This window comes from Aspergillus costaricaensis (genome assembly GCF_003184835.1).
Source record: "Aspergillus costaricaensis CBS 115574 unplaced genomic scaffold BO79scaffold_39, whole genome shotgun sequence".
Classification (NCBI taxonomy): Eukaryota; Fungi; Ascomycota; class Eurotiomycetes; order Eurotiales; family Aspergillaceae; genus Aspergillus; species Aspergillus costaricensis.
Window position 1 is genome coordinate 225,349 of NW_020291839.1, and position 16,571 is coordinate 241,919.

At 48.8% G+C, this 16,571-nt stretch overlaps 6 protein-coding genes across 6 annotated transcripts; 2 read left to right on the plus strand and 4 right to left on the minus strand.

Moving 5' to 3' along the window:
• Window position 1: 1 nt before the first annotated feature.
• On the minus strand, window positions 2-1,755 carry BO79DRAFT_202645 (E1 ubiquitin-activating protein AOS1). Its single transcript, XM_025681660.1, has 4 exons — window positions 1,521-1,755; window positions 1,383-1,440; window positions 1,146-1,317; window positions 2-1,093 (listed from the first exon to the last, which is right to left on the minus strand). The coding sequence occupies exons 1-4, from the start codon at window positions 1,558-1,560 to the stop codon at window positions 194-196; spliced, it is 1,170 nt and encodes a 389-aa protein (XP_025535417.1). The 5' UTR covers window positions 1,561-1,755; the 3' UTR covers window positions 2-193.
• Window positions 1,756-1,921: 166 nt separating this feature from the next.
• BO79DRAFT_290444 (uncharacterized protein) lies at window positions 1,922-4,484 on the plus strand. The gene is made up of 4 exons (XM_025688887.1): window positions 1,922-2,202; window positions 2,316-3,211; window positions 3,269-3,967; window positions 4,032-4,484. The coding sequence occupies exons 1-4, from the start codon at window positions 2,200-2,202 to the stop codon at window positions 4,153-4,155; spliced, it is 1,722 nt and encodes a 573-aa protein (XP_025535418.1). The 5' UTR covers window positions 1,922-2,199; the 3' UTR covers window positions 4,156-4,484.
• Window positions 4,485-5,471: 987 nt separating this feature from the next.
• BO79DRAFT_53464 (RFX family transcription factor) lies at window positions 5,472-8,619 on the minus strand. Its single transcript, XM_025689389.1, has 4 exons — window positions 8,510-8,619; window positions 7,650-8,376; window positions 7,276-7,593; window positions 5,472-7,222 (listed from the first exon to the last, which is right to left on the minus strand). The coding sequence occupies exons 1-4, from the start codon at window positions 8,523-8,525 to the stop codon at window positions 5,626-5,628; spliced, it is 2,658 nt and encodes an 885-aa protein (XP_025535419.1). The 5' UTR covers window positions 8,526-8,619; the 3' UTR covers window positions 5,472-5,625.
• Window positions 8,620-9,442: 823 nt separating this feature from the next.
• Window positions 9,443-11,435, minus strand: BO79DRAFT_274762 (florfenicol exporter). Its single transcript, XM_025687624.1, has 5 exons — window positions 10,990-11,435; window positions 10,692-10,932; window positions 10,574-10,642; window positions 10,078-10,524; window positions 9,443-10,020 (listed from the first exon to the last, which is right to left on the minus strand). The coding sequence occupies exons 1-5, from the start codon at window positions 11,248-11,250 to the stop codon at window positions 9,464-9,466; spliced, it is 1,575 nt and encodes a 524-aa protein (XP_025535420.1). The 5' UTR covers window positions 11,251-11,435; the 3' UTR covers window positions 9,443-9,463.
• A 281-nt stretch (window positions 11,436-11,716) lies between these two features.
• BO79DRAFT_240437 (uncharacterized protein) lies at window positions 11,717-12,636 on the plus strand (the record flags this gene model as incomplete). Its single annotated transcript, XM_025685028.1, has 3 exons — window positions 11,717-11,968; window positions 12,404-12,569; window positions 12,608-12,636. 3 exons carry the CDS (start codon window positions 11,717-11,719, stop codon window positions 12,634-12,636), a joined length of 447 nt encoding a protein of 148 aa, XP_025535421.1.
• A 1,138-nt stretch (window positions 12,637-13,774) lies between these two features.
• On the minus strand, window positions 13,775-15,573 carry BO79DRAFT_221574 (uncharacterized protein; the record flags this gene model as incomplete). The annotated part of the gene is made up of 9 exons (XM_025683523.1): window positions 13,775-13,938; window positions 14,215-14,225; window positions 14,563-14,575; window positions 14,689-14,710; window positions 14,748-14,873; window positions 15,253-15,264; window positions 15,358-15,366; window positions 15,477-15,483; window positions 15,554-15,573. 9 exons carry the CDS (start codon window positions 15,571-15,573, stop codon window positions 13,775-13,777), a joined length of 384 nt encoding a protein of 127 aa, XP_025535422.1.
• Between the last annotated feature and the right edge of the window lie 998 nt (window positions 15,574-16,571).

Consider the following 16,571-nt stretch of genomic DNA (forward strand, 5'->3'; position numbering starts at 1 on the left):
GCTTTATTTTGAGTAATTCCCCCGGAAGATATCGAAATCGTGTTATCAGATCTATCGTACACGTCGTAAGCGGATCCCCCCACCAAGCAGGGATGCCGATATGCAGAAAGGAAGAGAAAAGGAAGGAAGGAAGAAAGAAAGAAAGAAAGGTCGAGATGCAATACTCCTCATCGAGTAGACTGCCGTCTGCAACTTAGCGGGAGGGCATTGAAAGTGCTGGGGCTGGCTCGCCATCCAACGGGATAGCTTGGACAACTGGAACCACGGGTGGAACGGCATTCTCAACTTCCGGAGGGAAGAATGGATGTAAGGGGTAGATGGGAGCGGCGGAGCGTTCTCCATCGAAGAGAAGCATGTTCTGGAGGGGGTGTTCTCGTGCGCTCAAGACGTTGATCACGTCCTGGGCGAGATAGCCGCCTACGCATGCGGCTACGGGGCTCAGTTCACTCCCCAGGTTCTGGAGGAAGGTGCGCAGGAACCCGGCGTCCAGGGTGGTGATGTCGAGCTTGAGTTCCTGGTGACAGTCGCGAGCGTGCTTCGTGAAGAGTTCCAGGTCTTGGTGGGAGAATGTGGGTAGGGCGCCGCCGGATGATTTCTGATATTCCCATAATGCGCGGAGACAGGTGAGGAGAGGTGTTACTTGTTTGCGCTTGCGTGCGATGCGGGTGAACTCCTCGGGAAGTGGCGAGGTGTTGGCGAGGATCAGCGGGGAATACACTTCGCGCTTGGTCACCATTTCGATGACCTTCTCGTTCTCTTTCTTTGTGGTGATGTTTAGGATACTGCGGGTCGGGGTTTCCTGCGTGGCGGATGGGACGTTGGACTTGGTCCGCTCAATGACGAAATCGTGCGAGATCAGATCGGCGAACATGAAGCCGTAGAATCCGTGCAGTCCGGCGGCATAGAAGGGGCGGTTCGCGATGCGACAGGCCGCATTTATGGTGGTGTAGGTAGCAAAGTCAAGCTCGGTCGCGATGGTAATATCAAATTGGGCGAAGAAGTCGGGCTGTTTGAGGTGGATGTCTTCTGTGTCAATGTGAAGCTGAACACGCGGGTTCATGGCCCGGACAGAGGGCGCTGCCGCTTGCGCGCGCTGCGTTGCGATCAGTATATGGACAAAGCTTGCTAGGAATGGAACAGCGCACATTTTGACCCAAATGTTCCTGATTTATGAAGAACTGCGCGCCCAAGTCCTCTTCCGTCACCACCTCATGATCAACGATGGTCAAGGAGCCAATGCCTGCCAATACTAGATTCTTCGCAACTTCGTTCGCCAGCGCCTTAAACGTGATGAGGAGGATGTTCGCAGATCGGAGTCTATAGAGAAGTTACCGTCAGCTTGATCGGGTTGGTAAGTATTGTAGTTAGTTGGGAGAGCTCACTTTTCCTGGGCTTTAACTCCCCAGAGGCGGATCTGGCGATCATACAGAGCTATCTCGTCTATTGCGTTCCATGGACAAGTCAAACGTCGGTTTCCATTGGATAGTAGATTTTTATCGGAGATGAGATGATCTTCTTACCAGCGCTGATAGTCTGAGCTGGATCGGGCTGTGGCTCCATTGCGACTGTTCGCGAAAGCTTTCTTTCTGGTCTATGTCGGAGTGCCGGAGAAGAGTGAGGGGAAGAAGTATGGGACACAAGACGGCGAATGGAAAGTAGCGGATAAAGGCGGATCGGCCAGCAGTTGTGGGACTTGCATGTATCTTCGCCGTCGGCAACGGGGTCTTCTTGAAAACGGAATCAGGTGAACGAGTGATTGTACTTATACGAAGAGAGTGAAAGAAGGGAAGCGGAGAGTAGTAATAGTAATAGGCAGGAGGAGAGCTTACCCCAGCATCATCACGTGCATGGGCCATTGAATGAATGCTTTTGGGGAAATCAACCAAATCAACTTAACTTATCATTTCACCCCCTCATCAATCATCCTCCCAATTTCAACCATCTCGCCTCCTTCTTACCACCCAGTCATCAGCCTTCATTTCTTGTTCGAGGGCCTTTCCCATGTCACCGCTGTGGCATTTCTCTGCCTCCCTCTCGTCTGCTTAGCTGCTTTTCTTAATCGTGTCCCTCGTCATTGCCTCATAATCGCGGTATAGTTAGTTACTCGGCCTCCGCTCCCGCTTCCGCTCGCTCACTGCCTCTCCCTCCCGGTGCCCCGAGCCAACTCCCACTGATCACGGAACAACTCACTCTCACAGGATGGTACGTTTGTGAATCTAGACTTCCCTCCGCTACCAATAGAAACCTTACACGGCCTAAGCATCCACATCCCACCCCGCTTTGCTGCAGCTATTGACTAGCATGTACCACTGTAGTCGGGAAATTACGACTATCCTCCTGCCTCTCGCCGTCCTTCTCGTGGAGCTCGAACCAATGAGCGACAACAACAGCAGCAGCAACAGCAGCAGCAGCCTCCCCTGAATCGTTTACAGCATCTCCGGGAGCTATTAACATCGGAGCGTAACCGCGGTGACCTCGCCTTCGCCCGTGCTGTGGAGACTTTAAACCAAGAGATGGACGATTACCGCTCTTCTCGCTTCTGGGACCGTTCTAGCTTTGAGCAAGCCAGGGCAGCCCTCGACCAACATATGCAACAGCTCCAGGAACGAACGAGACAAAGCCGTGCCACTACGGGCAGCTCAGGGCCCCCGGTGCGTCCGCGTCCAGGAGTACCAAGACTGCAGCCTTTGAGTGTTCCAGTGGCGAACCCAGACGAAAGCGCTTCCGATCCCTCACGTTCTGATAGCAGAACTCCAAGGCCCCGAGCTGGTAGGGGTAGCGACCGACCTAATCGTCTGAGGCGGCCCAGAGATTCCACTACTTCCTCTCTCCTAGATACGCCGGTCCCTCACTTAGACTCTCCCACCGCCATGCCTCAACAGGTAGAAGATGAACACCAGTTGGACCGTGCAAGGACGAAACGTCGAAAGCTTGACACAGATGATAATAGAGAAGGATTACAGGGCTTCCGCTACGGTCAATATGGCCAGGTGGTGCCTGGGGCACTCAGGATGGAGTTGACTAACTGCGATGGGGGAAGATATGAGCCGCATGGCGAGAGCTCATGGCCAGAGAACATTCTTCGCAATGACGCTTCTGTATACTGTACGAAATCTGATCGCTGCAATCTTGTTCTGAAGCACCAGGGGGAGTCTCCGTTCTGCCTGAAGAAGATTGTAATCAAAGCGCCAAAATCAGGCTACAACTCCCCGTACGTTTCAGTTGGGCTAGATACTCTATCTCAGACTATCACTGACAATTTCAAAAGGATCCGGGAAGGCATGGTTTTCGTATCAATGTCATGTGATGAAGTCCTAGCCCGTACAGCTGCTTTCGAAGTGCAATGGGAATCAACTCGGCCCTTCGCGCGGCATTTACCCGGCGGAATGCAACCATCCCAGGAGTATCTAAATGCATATCGACCTCCGCTGCAAAGCTTAGGTCGGGGCCCAGTTATTGACCCCTCCTCGGATTCAGAATCAGATAGTACTGATGACCCCAGCGCTGTAGAACCTAGTGCTAGCAATGTGCCAGACCCCACGTCTGAATTTCGAGTCACAACCGAATACAGTGCGCAGTCCGACGTACGTCATGATCGTCTTGACCATATGGACGACGACGACCTGATTTCCCTTACGGATACCGATAGCATGCCCATAGGGCGGATGGACGAGGACAACACAATATGCTCGGACAGTGAGATGAGCTTAAGCGACGATGATTCAAATGTCAGCACATTCACACGACGTCAGCGAGAGCTATCACGACGGATTCGAGCTATGCGTCGCCGCTATGTCGCAGAGCGAGAGGGCCAACCAAGGCGACGACCATACCTAGCCATGCCAACACCAGGTCTGCGCCCTGAAGGCACACTTGGCTCAGAGTCTCCTCAACTAATGAAACCACATGCTCGCTTTTCCATTGAGCGCAATAAAAGCATGGTCAGCATCAAATTCGATCCCCCTCCGTACGTTCCTTCCCGTCATGCTTCTCTCAATAGGTATACATCAATCCCTAACCATCCAATACAGCTCAGGACGATATATCCTCGTCAAACTATGGAGTCCTCACAGCGGCAAAAACATAGACATCCAAAGCATCATCGCCTACGGCTACGCCGGGACCAGATTCTTCCCTGCTTTGAGTTTCAGGTAAACCAAACCAGTGGGATTTCTCCTTTTTCTCCTCCCCCCTCTTCCTTCTTCTGAACCAAATCATACCAGAATGTTCTCTGGGCCTGCTACTGTAGATTTCACTTGCATACAATAATACAGCAAACCAGCACAACTAGACGAATGCACATTGCGAAACCTCGGAACGGAACTGCACGGAATGGAACATAATGCTTGGTGTATATGGAGTATGGCGTCCATTGACTATCATCTCATGGTGTCTTTCTTAACTTTCTCTTTTTCTCTTTTCGAGTGCTCAAACCGGGCTGCTAACACGAACTCACCATCCCTGAAATTACTGGTCATTGCTTGATGCCTTCTCTCATCACCTCACATCACATGCTGAATTACTTCATGACCCATTAACCCAAGAACCCATTGCATGTCCTCATCTGACCATTCTCAAATGACAAATGGACATCATATTATTCTTTAGGTAGTAATTCATTCCAACGAAATGGAATGCCTAGAATGTACTTACTATCTATCTTACTATCACACCTGCGATCATATTTCAGAAATTGTAAATTTGAAAAAGAAATGGCTATTTATCACTCAATACATCAATCGTCAAAGGCCATGAACAGAAAAACACAGGAAGGAGGTCAAGATCACTCAATCCAGCAGAAGTAAAATACAAGCAAAGTCATCATCCAACGAAACCCAGACTAGCATTGCGCCCTTTTCCGCGTGGAGTAAATCACAGTAAGAAGGAAGGAGAGTAGGAGATCAGCTCTCGTATACTGAGCCGTCATGTGAAATGAGTGACGAAGGTGGGAATGTGTGATTAGGCATGAAAGACCCTGTCTAGGGTAGATCAGAGTGTCATGATTTGAGAGAAACCAGGCCCAAGATGCTATTAACACATGGAACGAATGTGCACGTATGTCGAGTCCCATAGCAGAAGGACGACCGGATAGGCCAACCAAAAGCAGGTAGATATTTAGCAAGTTGGGGATTTCCATAGACGTTGGTTGTCGTTATTAGCTGTTCCTGGAATGAACCAGGCCAGAACAATGAAAACGAGGGAAAGGTATTAAAATGAGCGTAGGAAAAGGAGGCGCCAGGAAGAATGGCATCCCGACGACAATAACCTGAGAATCGTCGGCAGACCGAAACATATGTACAAAGACGGGCCTCGGTCATCTGCAGCCACAGCGTGAAGTGAAACAAAATATGAAAAATTAGCAGGATCAACCCGCTATTAGATTTGTACGATCGTCAACCTGCACAGACAGCATTGCTGCAGGTCAACGTATCTCGAATCGATGCTGTCATTTCTCGTCTCTCGTGCAAAGATCGTCGAACGCCGAGCTTTCCTCTGAAATAGACGTAAATAGTGATCAAGCCAAATAGTACTCCGGGAAAAAAAGATCCAACTCCGCCCATAAGCAAAGAAAACGGGTTTTTTTTCTTTCCAAGAACAAAATTCAAATGGATATGTGAAGGTAAATTATATGACGACGACATCTCCCTCAGCATCTGCTGGGTCAGAGACCATCATATCACCATATTTACCAACAGTCATGAGCATCGAATCATCGTCAAGGTCAATGGCGCTATCATCATTGTTGGGAGCCTGGAAACCAGCCATGCTATCGGAAACACCGCTAGGCTTCTCGTTTTCCAATGTGTTCTGGTTCGATTCGGCTTCCATCTGCGAGCGATGCATTGGTGTCTGCGTTTGCGTAAGACTCTCCGCTGATGCTGGACTGGCGGCCGACCTTGTCCTCGAATGAGCGGCGTGTTGGGACTCATCCTTGTCCGGCACTGGGCAGTTAGACGGTTTCATGAGGAAGCTGGTTGGCCCCTGCTGGTTGGAGCTCAGGGTTGCGTAGTGCAAGGTGCTTGGGGTGTAACGCATAAATCCTCCTTTTTCGGCCTGCCATAGCATCATTTCATGGAAGAAAACCTTAGTCATCCACCAGGCGCTGAAACTCTGGGCGCCACCTAGAGTCAACCGTCGTAGTATGCAATCCCATAAAGCATCGACTTTCTCGATGATACACTGCGTACTGTGATGGGGGAATACGGAAGGTAGGTTGAGGATGAATGATATCCACTTGTCTGGGAAGTTGTAGTCATCTCCCGCAGCCGACTCCACGGGGTACTTGTGTGCCTGGATGTCTTCATCGGTATCTGGCCGGGTGTAGAACGGGAGGGCAGCAGAAGGATTCATGTCCGCAACAGGAGTAAGCAAAGCCCGAACATCGTGCTTCAATACCAGTGCTGTTGCAAGTTCGGAACAGCGTGGGATATTCGCCTTCACGATCATCTCCTGGGGATCCACCAAGGTTTTGAAGTCGAACCACATCTGATTTCTGTTGTCGGGATGGCACAACCAAGCCGCAGCCGCGTTTGCAGATTGATTCACATCGAGCATGTGCTTCAGAAGGTTGCAGAAGATATGAGCCGGGATTAATCTTGCCTCCGATACATGCAGTGGCTGGGACTTGAACGTATCGGCAATATGGGCTGTAAGTTTCTGAGAGATCGAGCTGAAAGCATCCAACACGAGCTTGGGAACGACCTGCGTAGTAAGTGGCGCAACGAAAGCGATCATTTTCTGGTACATTATCCAGTCACATTCCTTGATCCATGGAGCAAGATTCGGGTGGGTTAGGAGTTTCTGGACTGGTACGGTCAAAGTTCCATGGAAGGCGGAGAAATATCGTAGCATGTTTCTTTCCTTGCAGTATCTGAAACTGTCGATGACGGAGATGCAGTGTGAACGGTAGAGAGCCGCAAGAGCCGCAGCAATCTTCGAATCCGTATTGGCTGGTAGATAGTCACTGATATCAGGAAGCTGCAGAGATTCGTTGTCCATTGGGGGAGAGTCGGAAGACGGTAGGTGAAGCATTTGGTGTATCAACTTTCCTGATGTGCTTGCCATATTGTCAAGTCTGATGGATGAACCAGTGTGAGACTCAGATGAAGATTGGCAGTCACATCCCGAAGTAGATGGGGTTGCAGTGAACTTTGGGGCAAAAGATGTCGTAGGCGAAGGGAATACAGCAGTATCTGCAGGAGGCTGTGGCGCAACACTAACACTGTGATCTATGTAAGTACTTGAATCCGTGAATGAGTCCATCACGTGACGCACCTCTTCTGCATCATGTCATCAACTTTGGTTTCAGTGACATTTGCTGCGCTGTTCGTGTTCGATGGCAACTGTGGATTGAGGGGTGGTGGCTTCTGCTGCTTCTCCTCAATGACAGTGAGGTCCACATAGTGATACTTCGATTCGCCCCGCACACCAAGTCTTCTAGTCTGCACATTTGGGAAGATAATGCGCACAAGCTTGCCGAAGGAAGCAGGGTTCAGAACTGATACTCGTTCTGTTCCACACTTCTCTGCATAGCAGCAGTACACGCGATCGCGGCGCACTGAGCCGCTGCTCTTGCGGCAGTTCTCCTTCAGCCTAGACTGTTGTGAGCGAACATTCCTATGCAGGAAACTGCAATAGACAAGCCTTACCAAATCATCGCAAAGACTTGTTTGACTTTCTCAGCCTTGCCTCCAGCCCCTTCATGCTTCAAGACCTCGGCTGCCATTTGCTTCAGCGAATACCCTTCATATTGGCGGAGCAGTTTGCGCAATTCGTTATCGTTGGCTAGCGACGAGCTGGACCCCTTCTTCTTCTTCGCGCCAGCCTCGGAGATATCATTTTCTTCCAGTACATGCTCAGGCACATGGTTCTCAATTCCACTGTCATACATAGCTGTGTATTGGGGCATCGGCACGCCCGCCAATCCATGGCTTGATAGACCAGAAGGGATGGAGTGATGTGACATATGGTGACTATGCATTGCATGGCTAGGAAATTCCTCTGCCCTGGGCATGACAGCATGGTGAGCATCCTGCATGGTCGGGTCGAGGGACGCTCCGTTCACTGGGTGCGACAATTGTTGGCCAAATCGCATGATGATATCCTCCGGGTTACCGCCGAAAACATTGTGACCAGCAGTGGGTTGGGTGGGCAGGAACTGGGAAAAGCCATCGGCAAGCTGTTGGTCCTGGGTCTGCTGGGTCGTGTTGGAGTGGATGCTAGCCGTCGAGCCTCTGGACCGCGGGCGACGACTGTTGCGGGACACTACGGTTTCGGAGCGTGATCTCATGAGATCAGCCGTCCCGGGGCGACTGTGAGTTGCTACTATCTGGGTTGCTTGGGAAGCAGCACTCGATGATTGGGAGGCCGCTCGGGCTGCGGTTCCTGCAAGTTAGCCGGCAGTCCAACGTACAGCAGATGGAGAGGGAAGGCAATCAAGGTCTCCAGGTGCGGAGAAGGTCAGATGGAAGCAGACACGTCGCCTGCAGGAAGGAAGGCAGCTTCTTACCCATCTCAGGAGGCATCTCTTTCTCTTTTAGGATCTGCTACGCTGTGCAGTGTCTGTCTGGGTTTCCTTGTTGCTGGGTGAGAGACGATCGGTAACCACGGGCAATAGCGTCTGTTTTGATCCTTCACGGAGCCACCCTCGACCGCACGAGGTCCACACCGCAAGAAGGACAGCAAGAACGTGAACCAACGGAGCTAGAAGTTGATGAGTTGTCGTCAAGGCATCAAGAGGGGTTGTCGAGCTGAAACAGGTTGGCTATGGAAGGCTCATAGCGACAGTGTCCAGAAGGTCGAAGTGTGGTGTTCGAAGGAGAATAAACAGAGAAATTGGTTCCTCAAGCAACGACCGGGCGCTTGTTTGGGTCACGCATCACGTGGTGCTTACCTAACTAGCATTCCTCGTCACAAACAAACAAGTAACTACTCCCGACCTCCTCGTGTTCCCCCAAATAGATAGAGATAGGTACCCTTATAACAACTATGTGCTGGCTCCTAAACTAGGGGTAGTTACTCTAGCATTCTTATTTCTATAATAGCCATTATTATACCCTTTTGCGGCGATATGTTCTTCTTGACCGACCTGTGTTCATAACTTCAGCCGCATTTAGATTATCTAAGCTGAGCCCCGTGACTTCATCGGCCACGTCTAATCTAGTCTCAACACTAAACAACAGACTTCCACTTTATACTTCCATCTCCACTTGAATCATACTATGTCAACCACAATGTCAATCCTTGTTTCCTCCACCCATCTATGCATCTACCAAAGTATAAGAGAACAACAGCGAGATAAAGATGGAAATGATCAATTCTTCTATAAATCTAACTGGTATCGCTTGTAAAACAGTGGTATCGCCAAATGCCGCTAAAAGAAAACCCGAATCAAGAATGTGTGGAGAAGAATCAAACATCTACTTCACCAGTCCCACTACACCATTTTTAGCCCTTTTCCTCCCTAGTTTCCGTTGGCTTTGGCCTTGAGTCTCCTTTCACGGGCATGTCGCCAGCCAGGGCCCCATCGATCTTCGACATACAGCAACGGAGTCATCACGAGGGTAATGCCGGCAAGCAAGAGGAAAGTATAATCCGGATTCAAGGCGTCAAGGATAGGCTGCACGACAGCCACACCGCCAGCTCCAAGCAGGCACCGCATCAGATTGTTCACTGCTGTCGCACTAGCGCTAGCACCTGGGTAAAGATCAATGACCAGAGCGCTGTTGATAGTAAAAAGCCCTGTTGAGCAGAACGCAATGAAGTACTGCAGAATGATAGGAACCGCCAGGTGTGTCCGCAGAGACACACCGTACAGAGCAACGGTCACGATAAAGATGGCAATCACCCACCAGGTATTGCGCATCCGGGCAACCTCAATGGGGAAGTCGGGGTGTGATTTCAGATTGACACGTGTGCCTGCCGGGTAGCCGTGTTTCTCGCAATATTCGCGTTCGGTAAGGCGGTGGTTGTAATCCATGAGATAGCCGACCAGATAAGAGCCAGACATGCATCCGAAGCCTATCGATGCATGAGCGATCATTCAAACCAAGTGTCAGAGAGGATCATATTACTTACCATTGCCCAGGAAAGTAAGTCCAATATCCAGGGATGACAGGCCGTACACTTCGCTGAAGAGGTCGGTGGTACTGGATGTCACCATACTCCACACTGTGTATACGATACTTCCAAAGAACAGAGTGATGAAAACGTCCTTTTCGACGAGGAATGTCAAAGGAGCGAAAACCGATTTCCAGCTGCTTTGGGTCTTCTTCGCTTCCGGTTGCGCTCCCTCAACAACCCCCTTCTGGCCGGTGATCGAGTAGATGAAGGGTTTATGGATGCCATTGAGCTTCACAGTTCCATTTCCAGCAATTGGCCTCAATGTCTCCGGGAGGAGCACCAGAATGGACAGGAGACTCACGCCCCCGGCAATCGTGAGGAACCAAAAGATAGATCGATATCCGAGATACTGGGTGAAGATGCCGCCGAAAACCGGCCCGATTCCTTGTCCAAGCATGCGAACTTGATTCTGTCAGCTTAGCCATCCGGCGAGCAAAGGGGGTATTCTTACCTCCACCGAAGATACCCACCAAGCTACCTCTTTCTTCCGAGTTTGTGATATCACCAATCACTCCGGCTCCTAATCATGGTTAGAAAGATGCTATGATAGGCTGTGAGGTCATTCTTACCGATTGAGATGGTGGCCGCGCTACCAGCAGCCTGCAAGGCTCGGAAGGCCATGAGCTCACCATAGTTCTTAGATTCGGCAAGAGCGATATTGGCTACGAGGTAAACGACGAATGTTCCAATAAAGACAGGCCGTCTACCCGTGGCGTCTGACATGGAACCCCAGAAGCTAGGGGCGAGGCCTTGGACGATCATGTACACGGTGATGGTGAGAGTTGCGAGCGACATGCTGATGTTGAGGGACTATCATGATACAGTCAATATGCCGGGTCCAGGAAGGCATGGAACCGAGGTACTCACCTTTGACACATCATCCAGGGCAGGGAAGTAAATGTTCGACGAAAGCGGAGAGAATATGGCGGCGAGGGAGACGATGCAAACCATTTGCAGCTTGCGAGACCGTGTGAAGATATGATGCGGTGGCTTCTCGGACGACTGAGCCTCGAGGGTCGAGGGCTCCGGAGAGAGAGATCCCTTATCGGAGTCATTGTCTCTAGGGGTGACCTGTGGTACGGGGACCTTTTCAAGGTCTGATCTTGATGAAGATGTGGTTGAAGACATGATTGTTGATTTGACTCGGGGCCAGCCTCGAAGCACGTTGGCAATCTGTGAACCACCTTGGGGAGGAATATCAAAGCTGAGATTGCAAGCCCGGAAGTGCGAGGCCAATGCACTTTATGTTCCGGAGTTTTGGAATTGATCTGGCACTGGGCCAAAACATCTTCGAAAACTCGATTAAAAAGCAGATGCAGGATTGCTCCACTGCGGAGCATCTTGGACAGACGGGGGGCTATCCATCATCCATGACCTTCCTAAAGAGGGTAAATGTGGGTGGCAAGAGCCGGTGTTATCGCCAAGGTATGAACGGAGACGTGGGTTTAGGAGTATCTCTTCGGCCGGTCTTACTTGGCGACCAGTAGTCTAGGTCACATCCGAGAGAGTCCAAGCCGTCGGGCAGCCGACGAAGAAACAGAAACAAAAAAAAATTAAAAAGGGCGAAAGGGCGGAGCTACCAAGATCTGCATACATGACGTGGGCCCGGCGTGGTGATGAAATTCCAGAACGAGCATGCTTTCCAGGCCATCCTGGACTACGACTAGCGCCTGCACCTCGAGAGCTGACGGATTTAGTCAACTTAGCATACAGATTTCCAGCGAATGGTGTGTGTGAAGGACCGGGCACGCCTGTCATGCGCAAGGGTCTAGATGGAAGCGGAGCCCGTGATAAGGGAGCTGAGCAGGCTATTCAGTGGCGCCGTGGCGGAGCGTTGGGCTACATGGTATGGAGTAGATAGGCCGTCGACTCTTCTCAGCCAACATCTCCCACATGTGTTGACGGAGAAGGCTGTCTCCCGCGCAGAAGCTAAGCGTGATCAACACGGAGAGGCCCGATGCAACGCGAGACGGCAAGGCAAGTCATCAATTGACGACTCAGGGCGCCAGGGTCCCTATCCCCCCCCCCCTTTAGAAGGAGTGGTTGTAGGAAACAGGGAGCACGCACGCGCGCCAGTATGAGCAATCTGAGATCAGCCTGATTGGCGAACTGCTCAAGTGTAGTGGGTTGGTATGGATCTCGGGGATCTACATCAGGCCCATACGCACTAAGAAGGGGGGGGTGTGGAAGTATGATTGCATGGGAGGCGAGGACCAAAAAAATCGAGTGCGACGCCCAGACAACGAGTTTTCTTGGGATGGATCCCTGACAAGCTGGCCAGCCTCGCTGGGCTGGTTCCACCGTGGCTGCAGATTGCGGAATTGGGGGTGGAGTGAAGCTATACCAAGACACCTTGAGGGAGCTCTCCCACGGGAGAATCGCCAACCACAACTCCACAGCCAATGAGCACCTGATCGAGTCAGTGCGGGAGGTCTACGTAACAGATGGTAAGCTTAAATATGAGACAAGTAGAAATTGCCATCAGGGGTGGTGGATAGGGTGAAAAAGGAGTAGTTGCGCAAACAGGATGATAGTAGAAGTGAAGCAAAGAAAATACAGGATGGGGGGAATCACCAGGGTGAGATGCATAATAATAGAAAGTGATGACGAAGATGCCGTGAGGATATGAGGCACCAATGCATGTAAATCACGAAAACGGATAGTGTAGGGACTCTAGGGAGGTGTATGGAGTGTCGGAACACGCAGAGCAAGAGGGTCTGAGACTGATTGATCGCAATAGTGTGGTTGACGACGTAGATCGCGGATGGAGCAAGATGAGACCTTGAACTGGATCTCCACCAACTTTTCTCCTTCTTCCTCCGTGGGACTCCGTTCTACTACTACTACTATCTACTACTAACAGCACTACTAACTGTTCGACAGCAACTGTGCTGAAGAGCTAACCTCACTAGTAGCAGTTAATCAACCCCCCCGAAAATCAAATTCGATAGATAACAACGACAACGGAACAATTTCCTCTGCCATCAGTCATGCTTACTATGTAACCGAACGAGTACTACATATTTCACCGAATATTCTCCTCTCCCTATTTTCCTTCTAAGCGACAACAACAACAACAACTTCTCATGCCAAGGCTCACAACAACAAAAAAAGGAACTTGTGCCAAGAGCACACCCTAATTCTTCCTTGATAAGAAGGTTAAAACGCTACTACTAAATCAGCACTAAAACTACTACCCATAACCCATTCCTTCAAATCCATCCTCGCTGCGTCGTCCTGCACTAGCGCCGGAACCGCGAACTAAACAAGCAAATCAGGGGTCCCAAGCACACCATAACGTCCCTTTTTCCTCTTCTTTTTCGGCCCCTCTCTTTTCTCTTTTCTCTTTTCTTTTTAGAATGATCATCGTATACCAAGTGATCCGGCAGTAGTGTGCGGATTATCATAATTAAACTGAAATATTCTTATCTTCACTATTTTTCTACGATTATTTATTTGGGCATCACTACTATATAACTAAATCAACTTGAAGACATGGCAAGAAAAGGATTAAATATCTACGGAGTATCTATACTACAAACTAACTACGATGAAATACAGACTAGTGGGTGGCTCAGCAGAGATATTTCTCCAACTAGTAGTAACAGTAGTAAGTAACTTCACGGAAAGTTATTATTTATTTATCTACTATTTACTTCAGGCTCAGACTCAGACCTCCCCCCCTCTCTGAGTCCCTCTCTACCCGAATCACCAATTCCGACTGGTTAAAGTTCCCTGCAAAGTGGAGGCGATGATCTACGCCGGCGGCCGCCACTTGAGACGGGCGGTCAATCGGGAGGCGTACGGGAGTAGAAACTGTTTAGTTTTTGTGTTTGGGGCTGGTCCAGTCCTGTCTTCTTGTTTCTTTTCTTGGCAAAGGTGGTTCGGATGGCTGATGTTTGAGGTGGTGTGTGTTGTATTGTGTTGATTTGTGTTGGATTATGTGTTGTTGTGTTGAGACGGTGAAGATATATTCCATCCATCCATCCCATCTTTCGTAGAATTTATGATTCATGCAGTGGGTGAGTATTTTAGTTTATTGACTGCCTCTTCGTATTCAATGCCACCACCACCACCACCACCACTACGTACCACTACTATTACTGTGGAAATAAGTAAGTAAGTACCTTCTGGACCAGATCGGGATCTAGACAAGATGCGAGCCGACGACTGAAGAAAAGTAATAAAAATAAAGAATCGAAAAGTATAATTAAATAAATAAATAAGAGAATTAAAAAAAAAAAAAAAAATAGAATGAATAAATCAAAATGGGAGAGACTAGAACTAACTAGGTTATTGTTATCACGGCGCGGCCCTTGTTCAAACCAACTCAATTCGATCCGGTATCTTCCGTTTCACTTTCTTTCTTTGCCTAGAAACTCTACATCTAGTACTACTTATACTGGTAGATAGGTAGGTAATCCGTCATTATGCACTTACATACTTTTAGTACCTGTCAGGACCTGCAGATAACAGAAAAAAGAAATGAAGTAGAGAGAAGAAGAAGAAGAAGAAGAAGCAAAAAGATATATATTAAAGCTTTTTTTGTGCCCCTTGTCAACTCACACATACTCTCTCTCTCTCTCTCCTTTAGCGAGGTTTAATTAATTTAATAACTAACTTACTGTAATTATCCCGCTCCCCTCCCTCTCTCCATTTGTGGCCAAACCCGAGAACCAGTCATATTGCACAGCCCGAGCGAAGTATGTATGTATGCATGCATGCCTCGCTGCATGCTTACACAACCGGTTCTGCCACACATTTAGTAGTAGATAGATACCGAATGATCTGTTGTATTACTGTACTCTCTCGGTTTAGTGTGCTACTATCTTCCGACACGACCAAGAATCTTGGCCTGAGGCCAAGACAAAAAAGACCAGGAATACGGAAAAGCCCAAGAAAGAGGAAACAACTATCTAAATTGGGGAATTGGTTGGGATTGTCTTCCAAGGCTCGGGTATGCAAGCCAAGACAACACGAGAGAATGAGAAGAAATCTTGCAGTGTCGATTGTTGTTCTCGACCTGTCTATCTATCTATCTGTTTGTCTGTCTGTCTGTCTGCCATACTGCAGGAGGTATCGATTGTTGGTTAGGCTGCACTCGGTGATTATCAGTTATTCATGACATACCTGTGCATTTGGCTAGTTAGTACACAGTAGGATGTCGTCACATCAATATCACTATACGCTAATCTATCACAACTATACTAGTTAGTTAGTTAGCCATCTACTGACTGTAGATAACTAGTATACGTCTACAGTAGCAGCTTGATAGGCCTAAACTAGCACTACCACTACTACAGATACAATTAATTTATTCCAACAACAGCAACACAAAAGTAATATACACATACATATGCACTTCATCTATTTTTAATACTACTAGTAGTAGTAGTAGTAGTAGTAGTACCCGCAAGGTTTGCGCACGTACAACACTTCTGTCATCGTCATTCTTATCTTCAGAGCTCGAGCAGCAGCAGCAGCAGATCAGATCAATTAACATACTCGGTATAGCGTATATGTATTCTTCACATGGGACCTGGCAGACACATCTTTCTCCCCTCTCTTCTCTCACACATTCTCTGCCTATCATTCTCATTGAAAAGTACTTTGACGTGCCGATATCTGAGACATCCCCTCCCTCCCTCCCTCATCCATCCATCATCCTTCCAAAACTTCCATATGCCCGTTTGTAACCACTCACAGGATTAAAATCAAACACAGATAACTAAATAAATAAATAAATAAATAGAAAGAGATAGATAGATAAAGACCCCTGTTACACAGTAAGCGAAGCACACAGTAGTAGTAAACTAACTAATGACTCTTCACTAATCCTGCACCTATATGTCTTGGCTGCAGCCCGAAAGGAGGGGCAATTAATTTATTCACCAACCTTTTTGCTAAGGTGTCCCGTTTGCCTCTTTCCCCCCTCTTCGCTTTTCTTCTGTTCGCTTCGCTTTCGAAGTAGTACGCAATACAATAATGCAATGCACACGGGAGTAGAATCCCTGTCTTGCCGGTGCCGACCAAAAGGATTTGGTTGCTCGGTATGGTGGTTCCTCGTCGGGATGAGAGGGGGGAGGGGAAGGTAGTCGGTAAACCTGCTTTCTTTCTTTCTTTCTTTCTATTTTATTTTCTTTTCAACTATAGAACTGAATGTGGAAGGGAGGGAGGGAGGAGCGTTACACAAAAAGTACTATTATCTATTTATACCATATCATCAAACTTATCAATCTATATCACTCCTGTGTTATTAACCTTCAATAGGATGGAGATATTTCTTCTTCAACATTAACTAGTATAAGTATATCATTGAAAGTTAAGCACACCCCCCTCTTCATAGTACTCACCACTAGACACCACTACCACCAAGTAAATGAATTCAGCCACCTCGATTCCTAGAAACCAGGGTTACCCCCACAACCCGAAAGCCATCACCAGAATAA

Excerpts from the sequence above, each read along its gene's own strand:
- BO79DRAFT_290444 (XM_025688887.1), top strand. Across the intron at positions 3,212-3,268 it reads AAATCAGGCTACAACTCCCC|GATCCGGGAAGGCATGGTTT; the intron begins GTACGTTTCAGT and ends CAATTTCAAAAG. Across the intron at positions 3,968-4,031 it reads ATCAAATTCGATCCCCCTCC|CTCAGGACGATATATCCTCG; the intron begins GTACGTTCCTTC and ends CATCCAATACAG.
- BO79DRAFT_202645 (XM_025681660.1), bottom strand. The coding sequence starts at position 1,560 with ATGGAGCCACAGCCCGATCCAGCTCAGACTATCAGCGCTG. Across the intron at positions 1,318-1,382 it reads GGAGTTAAAGCCCAGGAAAA|ACTCCGATCTGCGAACATCC; the intron begins GTGAGCTCTCCC and ends ACTTCTCTATAG. Across the intron at positions 1,094-1,145 it reads AGGAACATTTGGGTCAAAAT|CGCGCGCAAGCGGCAGCGCC; the intron begins GTGCGCTGTTCC and ends ATCGCAACGCAG.
- BO79DRAFT_274762 (XM_025687624.1), bottom strand. The coding sequence starts at position 11,250 with ATGTCTTCAACCACATCTTCATCAAGATCAGACCTTGAAAAGGTCCCC. Across the intron at positions 10,643-10,691 it reads CGCGGCCACCATCTCAATCG|GAGCCGGAGTGATTGGTGAT; the intron begins GTAAGAATGACC and ends AACCATGATTAG. Across the intron at positions 10,525-10,573 it reads GGTGGGTATCTTCGGTGGAG|TTCGCATGCTTGGACAAGGA; the intron begins GTAAGAATACCC and ends GACAGAATCAAG.
- BO79DRAFT_53464 (XM_025689389.1), bottom strand. Across the intron at positions 7,594-7,649 it reads CAAGTCTTTGCGATGATTTG|GCTGAAGGAGAACTGCCGCA; the intron begins GTAAGGCTTGTC and ends ACAACAGTCTAG. Across the intron at positions 7,223-7,275 it reads GATGACATGATGCAGAAGAG|TGTTAGTGTTGCGCCACAGC; the intron begins GTGCGTCACGTG and ends CATAGATCACAG.